Here is a 15,683-nt window from a genome sequence, read left to right as displayed (position 1 = left end):
ATATATACCAGTCACAACTGGAAATGCTAACTCAGATTGTACACATGATTCTGGAAACAGTGTGACTTTGAGCCACATTTAATACATAAATAACTATTTAGGGTATTTCACTATATATATAAAGCAGTCTTATTTTTCTGGAATGAACAGGCTGGCCTATCCAGAGACACTGAAAGGATCCCGAATTCGAAATTGATGGGAAAATTCAAAGTGCAAAGATGGTGACAGAAGTATAATTTTCAATTATATATTTTTTTAAAATTACATTTGAGAAACTTTATGAGTTTTTTTTTTTTTTTAAGTCAAATTTAACTAATGATAACACGGGGTACATGCATAACCATGGAATATAAAGTAAATTTAGAAACTTAAAAAAACAAACAAACAAAAGAAAACTCTGGAACAAATCCAGGTATATCCAATTTAAAATGAACTAACCTAACCTGTCTTTCGACTGTCGGGCATATTGACGATAAGTGGGCTACTAGACACGAGATATAGCAAAGACTCATGGGACTGTTCGTGTGTTGAATTACGGTGTTTTAACAGTTATTCCAGTTCTGTTGCGTTGTGTCTCTCACTGTTATTTTTAGTGTGTAATGTGCCACTAATGGCTTCGGACCACTGTTCCTGTTTGTGATTGGGCTTTCCTGTATGCTAACAAAGCTGCATTTCTAAAAGTAACCGGTGGGTGGAAGTGTAGAAGATTATTGTGTGCTGGATTCAGTTTGCAGTAAGGTGGATTTAGGCAAGGATTTAGTAAGGTGAGCGATGTTAAAAGGATTACAGTCATTTGATCTTGCAGTATATTAGTATTTGAAACATAAGATCGATTATACAGCACATAATAACGTGAAAAAGCACGCACTGAGTAAATCCGCGTGGTTGCCTTCTTGCTTATCTTTTACCGGCTAATACTAACGTTTCCCCATTCGCCCAGAATAAATGTGGGCGTGAGAGCTTTTTCAAAGGCGCTACCTCAGGGAGCTGCAGAGCCAGTGCTTTTCTAACCATCCCTGAGGATAATTCACACATACGGTGCAGTTCAGCAGTTAACGCACAATATGAGGTATTTTCTTTTCTCTTTTATTTGGCTTGTGGGGGATTTGCAGACGGCACTTTCCGCTGGTTTGAAGGATACGCCGACTCTCGGATCTAAAAATACTCCTCGACTTCTGAGCAAAGGTACTTGTCACGTTTATCTTCATGGTGATTGCATTACAAAGCTCTGCAGTATTTTAGGCAATTATGAGATAGATCACGTTAACGACTGAATTCGGTTTTTTTGTCTATCCACTTTTCCCCGAGAAAGAAGATCCTCTTATATCTGAAACATAATTATGAGATGCTTGTTTGTTTGTTTGTTCTTCCCACAGATATTATCAATGCTGAGTTTAAATACCAAATTAATCAGAACCACAGTGTTTTGTTCTATGAAGAGGAATCAGATGAACTTTACGTTGGAGGCACTGATTTTATATTAAAACTTGGTGTGGATGATTTTCACATCATAGAGGTGGGTTCGACTAACAGATTCTGAATTTGTACTTTTGAGGTCTTTATTTCTTTTGTTTTTTCATGTGTGTGTTTGTTTTGCCTTTTTCTGTATTTCTGTGAGGTTTGACAGTAGAGCGGTCGCAGCTGGAGTCACTAGACCTAACATTTGGCTCTGATAGCTGAGTCATTAACATGAGTGTGTCTGCCAGACGCAGCTTTGTAAAGTTATATATTATAGCTTCAAAGGGCTGATTAACAGGTGCAGGCAGAGCCTAATGACATGAATAATGTATATAATAATAATCCAGAAATTTCAGGAAGACATTTTTCATTGTTAAATTATTAATAAGTAAATGATTATTGAGCAGAAGATTGAGGTGGATCTTAATACCACTAATGGATGTCATGCTGTGGGAAGAGAAGCTGAAGTGAACTGAGGAGACAGTTGAATCAAGTGAAGTGGTTTAAGTTTTGGAAACAGTTTCAAATCAGACAGTTATTTGAGTGGAGAGAGCTCTATGGTAAATGATGGGTTGTTTTATTGCTTTGCGATTGCTTCAGATTCTGCTTATGTTTTTGAAATGTTTTTGTAAAGTCATGGATAATCTGACTACAACTAATGTCTCAGCAGAAATTTCATCTGAATATGGCAGGGCAACAGGAGTGCCAAGAGGTCAGTGATTACAGTGATCAGAGATGTGCTACTGTACAAAATGAAATATAGAATCACTTTGCATAACAAGGGTCTCTCTGTGTTGTAGGGTCCCTGTGAAAATGTCATCACTGTCATTGAGAAGTTTCAAAATAACCTGTTTGTCTGTGGAACAAATGGAGAGAAACCGCAGTGCTTGCAGCTTGTGAGTTCTTACAAATCCTGTTAAATGTGTTAAACTCTAAAACACAAGTGACCAGTTAATAGAAGTTGAAACTAGCTGTGCAAGAAACAGCAGAGCAAATCCAATTAAAGCACAAAGCTCCGGTGTTTCTTGTTAAACTTTAATTGGGCACCCTGATCTCATTCTAATTTCATTAGGGTGTTGGGTGTCTGGTGTTTTGTTGCTTCCCATCAGTTGTCTTTGAAGTAACGTCACTATATTATGTTGACTCCGTGTGACCCTGCAGCGTCCTTCAGTGAACAATCAGTCCCTTGAGATAGTTGAAAGTCGTGAGGGGACTGGAATCTCTCCATTCGTCTACACGCAGAACTCCCTGTCCCTCACAGTAGGTATGTTGCAGTTTTTGTAGGCTGTTTTCTTCAAGATTTAAATTGACTCTCACCTTTGTGCAGACTAATGTAGCTGTTTCAGGTTACCTTTAATTGCAAACTTAGCAAGCCAGAGTAGTTTCACAAAAATCTACTCAATAATTCAACACACACACCCCACCCCCCACCCCCCACCCCCTTTAATGTGAGATGTCTGCTGTTTTTAGAAGGGGATCTGTATGCAGCAGCACCTTTGGATGCTGATGGAAGTACACTGCAGTTCAGAAGAAAAGCTGGCAGCAGGACTAATGTCTGGATGTATGACAACTGGGTCTCAGGTAACTGAATACCTGCATTTAATTTACAATCTGGGGTAAGCACAGTCATTCTAGATGAACAGAATTGTTGTGATTTGAAAGTTTATCCCTGCTCCTGATTGCAGGGTAATTCTGCTTTGGCATTGGTTCGATGTTGCAGGAATGATTTGGTAAATGTTTTCAGAGCCCACATTCATCTCTGCATCATGGGTACAGCGGAAGGACGACCCCGACAATGAGAAAATTTACATCTTTTTCCGTGAGAAGAACTCAGACCACAACCGAGAGGCTGACCCATTGATATCTAGGGTTGCCAGAGTTTGTAAGGTATGGTGGAGAAGGCTGAACTAACATCAGTGAAGCTCAACTTTGTATACTGCTGAATTCCTAAAAATCCTCTTTAGCTCACTTTCAGTTATTAGGAACATAAGGATCACTAATAATTATATAAGCAAATCCTTTTCAAGTAATTTGGAAGGTGAATTGAAGGTGGTCATTTGCTTTGTAACTTGCCAAGGGATCACAGATGCAAATTAGCTTTAAGCTAACTCTGGTACAATGCATCAAATGTTAACATTTATGTTAATATTGTACATGGTCCCTCTTTTAAATAAAGTAAAGCAAGACAGGAGTAATCTCTGGAACCCTTTATATCCAGTCCTCATAGGCTGGACAACACCCACCTTTGAATGTAGCATTTAGTATGATTTCATCTAAAAATGGGTAAATTTGAGTGACTGCATTTTGCATCATGTCTAGGCTCTGTTATTGACAAAATCTGTCCACTGCCAAAGTACTTAAAAAATACATTTGTTGTAGGTCTTCCCTCAGTTGGCCACACACACACACACACACACGTACACACGTGCTCCATGTGGTCATAAGTGAAAAATAAAGGCGAGGTCTTATTGCTTCAATATGTGTGAGAGGGTGTGACAATAACATGAGTCACTTACAGTGTATCACAAAAGTGAGCACACCCCTCACATGTCTGCATATATTTAAGTATATCTTTTCATGAAACAACACTGACAAAATGGAACTTTGACACAATGAAAAGTAGTCTGTGTGCAGCTTATATAACAGTCTTCATGTAGCGCAACAATTCTTCTTTTAAGATCTTCAGAGTTCTTTGCCATGAGGTGCCATGTTGGAACTTTCAGTGACCAGAATGAGAGAGTGTGAGAGCTGTACTACAAAACTGAACACACCTGCTCCCTATGCACACCTGAGACCTGGTAACACTAACGAGTCACATGACATTTTGGAGGGGAAATGACAAGCAGTGCTCAATTTGGACATTTACGGGTGTAGTCTCTTAGGGGTGTACTCGCTTTTGTTGCTGCTGGTTTAGACATTAATGGCTGTATATGGAGTTATTTTGAGAGAAGAATAAATTTACACTGTTATGTAAGCTGCACACAGACTACTTTTCATTGTGTCAAAGTGTCATTTTGTCAGTGTTGTCCCATGAAAAGATATACTTAAATATCTGCAGAAATGTGAGGGGTGTACTCACTTTTGTGATACACTGTAGTTAAAAGTAAGGTTGAAAAAATTATTTACTTTTGTAGAAGATGCTTTGTCGCCTCAATGGTATGGACTGTCTAAAATGAACCTCAATGACAAAAAAATTTACATCACACGTACCAATGTGGACCATCGCGGCCAAATAAATACAAAAACTATGAATTTATTTTGAAACTTTGCCAGCTTCATGTCTCACAACTTTATTCATGAATGAAATGACAAGTCAATACCTTTTCATTTTCATTAAACTTAACATCCACTTGGTGTCGCATGTAGTGGTACCACTGTCCGTGGTACTGAATATAAATTAAAGGTAGTGATTGTGAGTAATGCTAATATTATTCTGCTGTTTCTTCTACAATAATGATTTTATTTTCCATACAGAAGAAACAAAATACTACAATCTGTCTCCTCAGAAGTGCTTGATGTTGAAGTTGGGTTTTATATTTTTATGGGGGCAGTTATTATGCTCACCCAGTATTTTCTATCAGCATGTCACATTATTCATCCAAAAAGTTGTAGTCATGTTTAGTTTAAAACCCTCATTGGAACATGTTTGGACTGTGATTTTAAAAAAAAGTATTAGTAGTATTGTTTTCAACATCTTCACTTGACATCTGTGCAGAACAGGACTCACCCTGAAAGTGTTGAGGTGTTTTGTTTTCAGATTTAATGCTGGATATAATGTCAGCTTTATCGAATGACCATCAGTTGAGGGAGGATGAATGAGCGTCCTCTTGAGATAATATGTTGGTATCATGTTTCAGATGGATGAAGGTGGATCAAAACGATTTTTCCAGAATATGTGGACGTCTTTTCTCAAGGCTCGCCTTGTGTGTGGATTTCCAGAGAAGTCGCTGTATTTTAACCTTCTCCAAGATGTTTATGTGATGCACGCTGACGACTGGCAAGACACCAGGGTCTATGCCCTCTTTACGAGCAGCTGGTTAGACACCTCCTCTTTCCTTTCTTTTTAGAACCTAAGCTACATGTAAACATGACAGTGACCACACAGTCAAAATCAAAAAAGTCGTGGTTTCAGCATGACTTCCAGTTTCTTATATCTTATATCTTAAGTCTCAAGCTGCATGTAAACATGTAAATCTTTGTACACACACAAAAAAAAACACATAAATGTTAGACTGTTAGTCACATACTCCCCTCATTACCAAAGGAGTTGGCCTTCTCCCGCCTCCCTTGGCTGAGGCAATAACTAATTTTCAGATTATTAAAAAAGAGAGAGGGGAAAACCTTCAGCTATGATAACATCTATGCTAACCTTTTCTTATTTCTTCTCTAGGAATGCTACAGCAGTTTGCATCTATTCAATACAAATGATTGAAGAAATATTTGAGAATTCATCTTTCAAGGGCTACAACAATGAAGTTCCCACACCAAGGCCAGGAATGGTAAGAATAATATTATGTTGCTATGCTACTTTATGGAAACAGAATTTACAGCGAACTTCCTCTTCTAATGGTTTCATTTTTGTATTTCTGTTTTTGTTCAATAACATGAAGCCTCAGCAGTTTGTTCTATATCACGTGCCTGAGTGCAACTCATGGTTTAAAAAAGAAAAAAACAAAAACATTTTACTTAAATGGGTGGAAACATGTGAGTGTGTGTGTGTGTCTATCATTACATTTATAGTTTCCATCATAGTGACTGTAGTTGTGGAATGGTTGAGTGCCCTGGGTGTTTTTCAGAGTTTCCTCTCATTGTAGTGCACTTAAAGCACAATTATGTTGCTATATTTTGAAAATAAAGCCACTCCTGTGTTATGTCTTGAAGAAAAATTTGTCTCTTTGTTTTTAATACACTTTTGGCTGCCTTCACTTTTGTATACCTTGTCCCAATTGTGCTAAAAAATATTCATTTCATACAGAATGCAGACTATTTTTACATTTATTTTTCAGTGTTCCAAGAACAGCAAGGCTCTGCCACGGGCCACAGTCAATGTTGTGAAAGATTACCCAGAAATGACCGACTGGGTTCACTCCCTGCGTCCTACAGCTCCTTTTTTTATCAGCACCAACAACTACACCAAGATAGCTGTGGACCGCGTTCAGGCTGCAGACCAACAATTTTATAACATTCTGCTTCTAGCTACTGGTATGTCATAGTTCAACAACACACACTCTTTGGGATGTTGTTTTGGCCTTCTTTACCTTTCAGTTGGCTCACCTTGAAATAATGCATTGTCTGTGATCTCTGTTGGCAACAGCAGGCTAAAAAATACTGAAGCAGAGGTATCACTTGCAAAAAAATAACACGATATCAAACTGCTGTTCCAACAGATTCTGGGAAGATCCATAAAGTCTTGGAAGTTGGGTCAGAACCTTTTATCATTTCTGAAACACAACTCTCCAACTCTTCAACCATACAGTCAATGAAGCTTGACTCTAAAAAGGTACAGTTAATTTAAAATGCCATTCTAAATGTAATGCACTGTGCTTTGCGGTGCTGGCATCTGTGTTTCTGTCAGCTGCTGTCAGCACACCCTTCAGTGAAATCTCCAGAGAACAAGAACTCGACGTTGCTGTTTCTCTTTGCTCTGCAGAGCGTCATAAAATCTGTGAGCTCACTGGTTTTTATCTTCACCAGACAGCTATTTTAAGCTGACAAACTTTGTGTGCATTTGTTGTCTAGCATCAGGAGAAAGACAAATGTATCAGCAAGTAGGTGAATGCACAATAGTTCAAGTGTCTCAATACCTGTTAAGTGTGCCAAAAGGCAGTTGTTTGTGAATTGTGTATCCCCACAGTAACTTTTATAAAATCACGTCAGTGTTATGTCTACAGTTCATTAAAAAAATATTTGAATGCAGGTTTAAAGTAAATATAGATTTTTGTCTTCCTTTGCTTAGAAAACATTAATTGTGGGGTTTTCGGAGAGAATATCTGCTGTGGACCTCCAGAGTTGTCAAGAGTACAACAACTCTTGCCAAGAATGTGTTCTGGCTCGGGATCCATACTGTGCCTGGACTACATTTGGATGCACATCAAATGTCACGTAAGTGTGAATAGCATTCTTACCAAGAGACTCACCAAGGTACATTTTCTTATTATACACTATATTGCCAAAAGCATTCTCTCATATGCCTTCACACACATAACTACTTGAGTGACATCCCATTGTGATTTAAGGCTTGGATGCAGCTTCTTAGCCATGGAAACCCATTCCATGAAGCTCTCTAAGCACTGTTCTTGAGCTAATCTGAAGGCTGCATGAAGTTTGGAGGTCTGTAGCGATTAACTCTGCAGAAAGCTGGCGACCTCTGTGCACTATGCATCTCAGCATCCGCTGATCCCGTCGTTTTGTGTGGCCTACCACTTCGTGGTTGATGTGCTGACATTCCCAATCACTTCCACTTTGTTTTAATACAACTAATAGTTGACTTTGGGATATTTACTAGTGAGGAAATTTCATGACTGGACTTGGCATCCTATCATGGTGGCTGGTTTTTATACACCTGTGGACATGGAAGTGATTGGAACACCTAAATTCAATGATTTGGATGGATAAGTGAAGACTTCTGGCAATATAGTGTGTTTTGCACAATCCCTTTAACAGTACAGAAATGGTTCTTTGCGTATTATTTAATGGAATTGACAAATTATCAAAGGAACAAAAAATCTTGCTGAAACATTACTCACTGGGATGTGCTTTGTTTTTCTTTGCAGCGGGGGGATTCAGAATATTATGAATGGGCAAACAAGTGTATGCCCTTCAGCAGTAGGAGGTAACTAATGATGAGACATTTATTAATCTTACTAAACACTGCCAGAAGAAATTTAGTGTAATCTTTCTTTCTTCCTGTTTTTAAGAGCAAGAACCAAGAAACCGAACTAAGCGTGAAGTAACTGCACCACCATCACTGCATCTGAGGACAGTTCATTCAGTCCCTTGGGGTGTGCCTTTTTATCTGTCCTGTCCTATAGACTCTTACCACGCTGAGTATACATGGGAGGGAAAAGGCCAAAGCAGGCCTTGTCTGCAGATGCTTACCAACTGTCTGCACCTCATCCCTTCCATGTCACAGGAGAACTATGGCAAGTACGATTGTGTTTCCAAAGAGAGAGACTACACCAAAGTGGTGAGAACATATGAGCTTATAAAGAGCCCAGAAAAAACAAAGTGCACAAAAAGCAATACACCTGACGAATGGAGTGCTGCACCAGCTCTTTATCCGGAGATGGTCTGGATCACGCTACTTGTCATACTTTCTTTTTGAACAGACTTTCTTTTGCTCAAAAGCTCAGAGTTTAACTTGCGACATGAACATTTCAGGCCCTTTCTGCTCTCAATTTCAATAACAGTAACAGAGATCCATGTCAAGCTTGTAACAGAACCACTTCCTGCTGTGAAAATAACCCGTTTGCTTCTGTTAACAAAGCTGCAATTGGCAAAGGTGTTGGGATTGGAGGCGACAGGAGTCGTCTATAGCCAAGTTTATTGTTACAAAGAAAGGTTAGAACAGGAAGAGGTTTTGGAAAAAAGAAAGAAAGCAACACAACTGGTCAGCAACGCAACATGGTCTGAGGGGCTTTTGATGGTGCTTGAAAGATCTGAGCATGCTGTACGAAACGCTTTCATTGATCACTTCCTTTTAACACAGTGAAGGAAATGGAAGGTATAAAAAGAAAGCTGAGGGCATTCTTCCACATATGACCGTAAATCTCAAGTGAACAACACCATTAAACTATGTTGATTGTGAGTAGAAACATTTCCAGCCAGAGGGCTGCAGACAGATCATGTTTATACAGTAAGTAGGTGTGGTTTAGCTGTAAGTGCTATAGAAGCTTTGCACTTTAATTCACATAGGCCAGACAAAATCTAATTCAATTTCAATTTCTGAAATTGCGCTGCTGAAATCTTAATAGGGTCTTATTAAACTTAGAGTGAGAAGTGCAGCCATTCGGGAAGGGCTCAAAGTAGAGCCACTGCTCCTCCACACAAACCAGTTAAGGTGGTTTGGGCACCTGACTAGGATGCCTCCTAGATGGAGGGGCTCTTGGGTGAGGTGTTCTAGGCATGTCCCACCAGGAGGCCCCGGGGCAGACCCAGGACAAGCTGGAGAGATTATATAATCTCGGCTGGCCTGAGAATGCCTTGAGGTCCCCCCAGATGAGCTGGAGGAGGGAGCTGGGGAGAGGGAGGTCTGGGCTCAAGCTGCTGCACTCACGACCCGTCCCTGTATAAGTGGAAGAAAATGGAAGGATGGGGTGGGTGAAAACTTATTTGTGTCAGATAATTTAGGCACTTTCTTTTTCTTCAGCCCTCTCAATAACAGTGGTCAGAAAGGTATTTGAAAAATGTACAATGAAAATGTTTAGAAAAATGTGGCAAACTGCATAGAATAAGTGTGAGTCACAGACCAGGTCAGTCAAAAACACTCTAAAACATGCCACAGTTAGCCTGTTTGTAGTGTTATTGACGGTGGCACTGAGAAAAAGACAGGAGGCCGGGCTGGAGGTGGTAGAGCTGAGCATGCTGTGTTGGGAGAGCAGGAATAACAGGATTAGAAATGAATGATTGAGCTGAAAAGAGGACACCCACAGAGAAGGATGGATGTTTAAATAGACCTTTGACAAAAACAGGCAATGAAGTAAATTCACCATTTGGTCAGGTTTGCTGTCATGCCAATGCAGGTAAGAATACATAAGCAACAACAGCAATAACAACTAAGAGAGCATTCATACATTAAGGCTTAATAAATTCTGTTCACTTCTGGTGACATACTGTAGCTGTTTAGCCGGTAGGCACAGAATTTATTATATTTACATCGATAAGCATTTGTGACTACCGCAACATGTAAAATCTGAAACTCATCCGGGAGGGTCACCAGAAATGAAGCTTTTTTTGGGGCCTAGTAAAATACAGTAGTCGTTTCCTTATAGGGTAACCTGTATAATTTCAAATAATTGTACTACAAATGCCAGCCTCAGACAATCTATGCTAGTATTTAAAAAATAACCATGGTGTTAATAAAAAAAAAAAAAAAAAATGTTTTGGGGGTATTATATTTGTCAAAGACAGGTCACTGGTAGCACTTTTTTTTTTTTTTAAATCAATACAAGACATCAAGTAATACCACTAAAATTATCTTAATCACATAGTAGAGAGAACCTGATATGGTGACAGCTCTGAATTATTGCTTCAGAGCTGTCATCAGAGCGGGTTCAATTATTGCAGTTGGTAAACTGCATTACGAGCAATAAAGGAGCTGATGTCACAACTAAAAGTTAATATCAGAATGTACTTAACTGAGCAACTGTCCCTTGTTGCTTTAGTTCTATGAATTTAACTTTTCATTATTAAGGCAGTTAATATGTCCCTTTAGTCTTTAGCTGCTCTTTATATCACAGATGTGTTAAATGTATGTATTTTGGTACGATATTAACTCATTAATTTATCCTGTTTAAGCTGGTTTTTTTTGTTTGTTTTTTTTAATGATCTGAAAAGCCTTTATTTCATTATTTTATGAAGTGTATAATAAAAACTTGGTAAGACCTTTTGATTTTCTCATCATCTAAAAATAAACTTAAGATAATTTACTATTTGCAAGGAGTCATCATACCAGGTAAGTTTTTTTTCTTTTTTTCTTTTTTTAAAAAAAAATATTTTTTAAGTCTTAGCAGGCTCTGTTTTAATCAGTCGCCGCACTCAGTAAACAACACGCAGACTGATGAGAGTGCAGACAGCACAGCAAGGACCTTGAGCATAATCTGTCTTATTCCTGATCTCTTCTCAGCAGTCTTAATGACCAGAGTACATCCTGCTTACCTAAAGAGAGGAGGAAAAATGTACCCAGCTATTACTATACTGCTGACAAATCATTATATAACCATTTGAGTGAAATCTTGCACTGCTGAAAGATTCTTTCAGATTAACTAAGTAAGGTTTAGAAGCTTCATGGGAAATCTTTTGTTTATGCTTCTTTCATCCTATCTCTAAATATGAGATAACATCAGCCCCCATGGATCTTCATTTTAAAACTTGCCTTTGAAGTTAGCGCTGCATTGTTTAACTGCTGCAGTCTCAGTATTTTAGCCACATGTTTTTGACCAAATCCTGTTGCAGTCTAGGAAAATACGCCCTTAGCCACAGTCACACAATATATTGTGGGATCATCCATCCAGCCACGTGGTTATGGTTAATTTAGTCTGCAGTTTCAACAAAAATATTTTAAAGTTGAGAAGGAGGTGGCACTGTGTGCTGCTCATGTTTTGTTTTCTCAGAATGAGTGTTGCTGTCTGCCTCGGCTTACTATAATAAAGATCAGCAAATTTCTGGTTTAAGCTGGAGATTACACAGCACCTGCTCTAACAGCCAGGTTTGTCCTTTTGGTAAAGGGTCTACATGATCTCACGTTTAGTGTAATTTGTGTGTGCGCAGTTTCTTTTCCGAGCCACCCCGTGTTCCGGTTAAATCCAGGATCACGCCTCCTAGTTGTGCCAAGTGCTATAAAAAGACTCAAATTATTATGTTACTTCAGGACTTTAAGAAACGCTTTCTTTATCACATCTCTAAATTGTGAGACTGGATGGTACTGCAGTGCAGTCTGAGGTCACAGATAAAGTGACTGTGATGTTTTGGTCTCTGTTTTCCAGTTTTTTTTTTTTTAATTATTTATTTATTTATTTTTGTGAAACAGGAAGTCTCCAGGAAGGAAAGTAACAAAAGATAAACACGGGCTCTGATTAAGGAAATTCTGGGAACTGAAAAGTAATTTTAGAAGTGTGGATTTTCAAATGTGCGCCAGTGCTTAATATTTATAAGCTTGCGTGATTGTTTGCTTGACAAGAATTAAACTATCCCTGTTTGTAACTGCAGTGTACTGACAGCAGAGGTCACTGTTATCTAACAGATCTGACATGTTAGCAACATTCAAGCTTCAATCCCAACCCTAAACTGAACATAAACCCAGGGCTCACCTGACCCTAAAAGCCCATTCTTTCATAAGATAACGCTCACGTACCCATTTTGACTCTGATACTGATTCTCTCAGTGCAAAAATATATGCTATCTATATCTGAGTGCATATGAGTGTAGTGTATGGGTAATTCCTAGCTCCCTAGGAGAATCAGCAGCCCTGAGAATAGCGGGTGTATTAGTGGGAGGTCCTTAGCTAGATGAAATTCTTTGCTTGGTGCTGGTGTGCTATAGGCAAGCTAAACAAAAATCTTTTCCAGGCTATGTGAGTCACTGAGAACTTGGGCCTGGATGTTTCCCTTATGGTACATCATAAACTTAGTTTAACAGCAAAAAACAAAGAAGAAAAAAAAAACTGTCCGTGAAGTACCAGTTGACCTGTTGCTTCATTTTATTTTTACAGACTAATGTTAAAGCACTTCCTCAGGAATCCTAAACCTGTAGCTGCCTGAGCTGTAGGAACTTGAATTTTTTTGGTAATCATTCAGCATGAGTGTGCATAAGACAAAGCTTGCGATATTTTTGTTATATTTGTGCTTTGTTTGATTCTAATTGTTCTTTGTTTCCCTTTGAAATTACATTAAAGTGCCGATTATGATCCACTGGTGTTTTTAATTGTTTGTATTTTTAACATATAACTTTTTGTTCTCCTGATTTTCTTTTTTCTTTCTTTTTCTTTAAGATATTGTGCTACTGATTTTAACCCTGGTCCCTCTATCTGGTTTTGTAGTAGAACTGTGTGCAGTGGTATTGGAGTGTGATCACTGCGTTAGGGTGAATGGTAACTTTAATAGTGCTTCACACTGTGCTGCAGCCTCGGTTTGTAGGATCAGTGGATTTATTTATTTATTTTTTGGTGTGGTTTATTAATTGATTTAAATTTTCTGTATAATCAATAAAGCTGCTTGTAACAGCATTTGAACTGGACCTTTTCAAGTGCAGTGCTTACTTAAATCTTAAAATAGTGGGCACCAATCTTCAGGGCCACACAAGGAGTCATGAGTCTGTTAAATCATATTGTCTTCCAAAGGTGTGCGTTTGAGATCTCTTAATATCACTTGTGAAGTTTCTAATCAATGGGCATGCCAGTAAGGATACACTGGAAGATGTTTTAAGGTTATCCAAGAGTTTACTAGAAGGTTAAAATAATGAACTATTGGTAAGAGTGAAACAAAATGTAGTGATAAGAGAAGACCCAGACACAGGACGTGGAACCAGGTTCAGAGCAAACACCTGGCAGGCTTTAATGGTGAAAGCAAAAAGTCCAAAACATTAAAATCCAAAAAAGACTAAATCCATAGAAAATGAAAAAAGACTTCACACAGGGCGCTCAATCAGAGATAAACAGGAAAATTTATGGTGGCAGAGCAGACAATCACAAAGGAGGGAAAAGAAGAGAAAGTAAAAGCAGAGCTGGATTTGTCTCAAAGCTGCACTATATTGCCAAAAGTACTCACTCGTCTGCCTTTACATGCACATGAACCTGAGTAACATCCCATTCTTAATCCATAGGGTTTAATAAGTTGGCTTACCCTTTTCCACTATAACAGCATCAACTCTTCTGGGAAGGCTTTCCACAAGATTTAAGAGTGTGTTAATGGGAATTTTTGACCATTTTTCTGGAAGCACATTTGTGAGGTCAGCCATTGATGTTGGACGAGAAGACCTGGCTCACAGTCACCGCTCTAATTCATCCCAAAGGTGTTCTGTCGAATTTGACACTACAGAATAATATGAATTCATGTAAATTTTAATGGTTACAAAGGAAAGCAGAAAAGAGTTTGGACACTGTTACACTACCGAGAACATCAAAATGATCAAATAAATTATGCAGTGAGAAAAGCATAGCAAAATATGATAATTTGGGCCACAGAGCAAAAGACTAGAATGCACCAGTGTGATTGGACAGGAGAAAGAATGCTGTCCAGAACTGCTTTAAAAAAGAAAAAGAGGTTGCTCTGTGAAATTGAAATTTATAACACTAATTCAATACATCTAGTAAAAGTACTGCATTAACTGAGTTAAAATCATTTTATACACAGTCTCCCACTTCCAGAGGCTCAAAATGAATTGGACAATGACTGGCAAGCAGTTTCATGGGCAGAGCTTTGTTTTCTCATTGTTTCGTGACAAATTAAGCTTTGGAGTTGATTCCAAGTGTTGAACTTCTCACTGGAATTGTTAGTGTGAGGTCCAAAGAGATGTCTGTCGATGTAAGTGAAGGAAGGCATAGTTAGGCTGAAGTAATCTTTATAATAAGGGGACAATTCCAAAATAAACGAAAGGGAACAAAAGCATCAAATAGAAAGTGTTTCAATGCATATTTCGGCCCTAAACTATAAACAACACTTGATCACAGCGCTAGAGTCTTTGGATTCCTGTGGTAACAATTTCTCTCCGTTTATTTTGATTATTTTTTGTATGACTTTGTAAGCTCTGTACAAATTGACTTGTGTTGTTTGAATTGACAAAAACAGAGTCACCACTGGAGTACACCAGACGATGGCGGCATCCGAACAGGAAAGCCGTCTCCTTAAACACTAACACAATTCATAAAAGAACAAAACATTTCTAATTATTACTAATAATGTTTTGGTTTATTTTGTTGTTGTATTTGTTGTTTTTTTTTTTCATAAAAGGCTGAGGGTCACTGGTGCACACATGCATTTTAAAGAAGAAGCGAGATTAGCTGCAAAAATATCTGCGTACGAACAAGTGTTTTGTTGTTGTTGTTTTTGTTTTGTTATTTAATAAAATTTTAAAATTTCACCTTAACTTTGTCTGCCGCTTTAGGTCAAATTCTTTTTAACTTAAAAATGCAGCAAGTTAACCCAGGGTTCTGGATGCGGAGCCTTTCTTACACTGGACTTCACAGAATTCACCTTCTCTCCAGCCTTATGCGTTAATTATTATATCAGCCGATGGCAGATATATCTTTTACAGTTTTGTTCATTGCAACTGCACTTTAAACTTCTCAGTCCGTGTGCAGACTGTTACTTTTGCGTGCCCGCGTGTCCTTTAATTAAAGACGAAGGGCTGCAGGTAAAGCGAATGAGGTCAAAGATTAGACTTAGGTCGGAGTGATAAATTAAACATCGTATCCTAAATTATACATTTTCTAGGAGGGCGGAGGACCCCTCCAAGAGGAGCTTCTGTATCTTTAATAGCACAGAGAGGGCTGGGAGAGGCTGCGCGTTCAC

At 38.5% G+C, this 15,683-nt stretch overlaps 1 protein-coding gene across 1 annotated transcript; it reads left to right on the top strand.

The window, feature by feature from the left end:
* The first annotated feature begins 834 nt into the window (after positions 1-834).
* Positions 835-10,618, top strand: sema7a (semaphorin 7A (JohnMiltonHagen blood group)). Its single transcript, XM_030731784.1, has 14 exons — positions 835-1,185; positions 1,377-1,516; positions 2,129-2,170; positions 2,259-2,354; positions 2,620-2,722; positions 2,929-3,039; positions 3,203-3,345; positions 5,316-5,494; positions 5,849-5,957; positions 6,465-6,660; positions 6,846-6,958; positions 7,415-7,560; positions 8,232-8,290; positions 8,376-10,618. Exons 1-14 carry the CDS (start codon positions 1,065-1,067, stop codon positions 8,780-8,782), a joined length of 1,965 nt encoding a protein of 654 aa, XP_030587644.1. The 5' UTR covers positions 835-1,064; the 3' UTR covers positions 8,783-10,618.
* The last annotated feature ends 5,065 nt before the right edge of the window (positions 10,619-15,683 follow it).

The sequence above is a fragment of the Archocentrus centrarchus genome, chromosome 6 (genome assembly GCF_007364275.1).
Source record: "Archocentrus centrarchus isolate MPI-CPG fArcCen1 chromosome 6, fArcCen1, whole genome shotgun sequence".
Lineage (NCBI taxonomy): Eukaryota > Metazoa > Chordata > Actinopteri > Cichliformes > Cichlidae > Archocentrus > Archocentrus centrarchus.
Note: the sequence above shows the minus strand (reverse complement) of the source record. Positions and strands in the feature narration are given on the sequence as shown.

Coding starts and splice junctions, on each gene's coding strand:
- sema7a (XM_030731784.1), top strand. CDS start 1,065: ATGAGGTATTTTCTTTTCTCTTTTATTTGGCTTGTGGGGGATTTGCAG. Junction 2,355..2,619: donor AACCGCAGTGCTTGCAGCTT/GTGAGTTCTTAC, acceptor GTGACCCTGCAG/CGTCCTTCAGTGAACAATCA. Junction 6,959..7,414: donor TGAAGCTTGACTCTAAAAAG/GTACAGTTAATT, acceptor TCCTTTGCTTAG/AAAACATTAATTGTGGGGTT.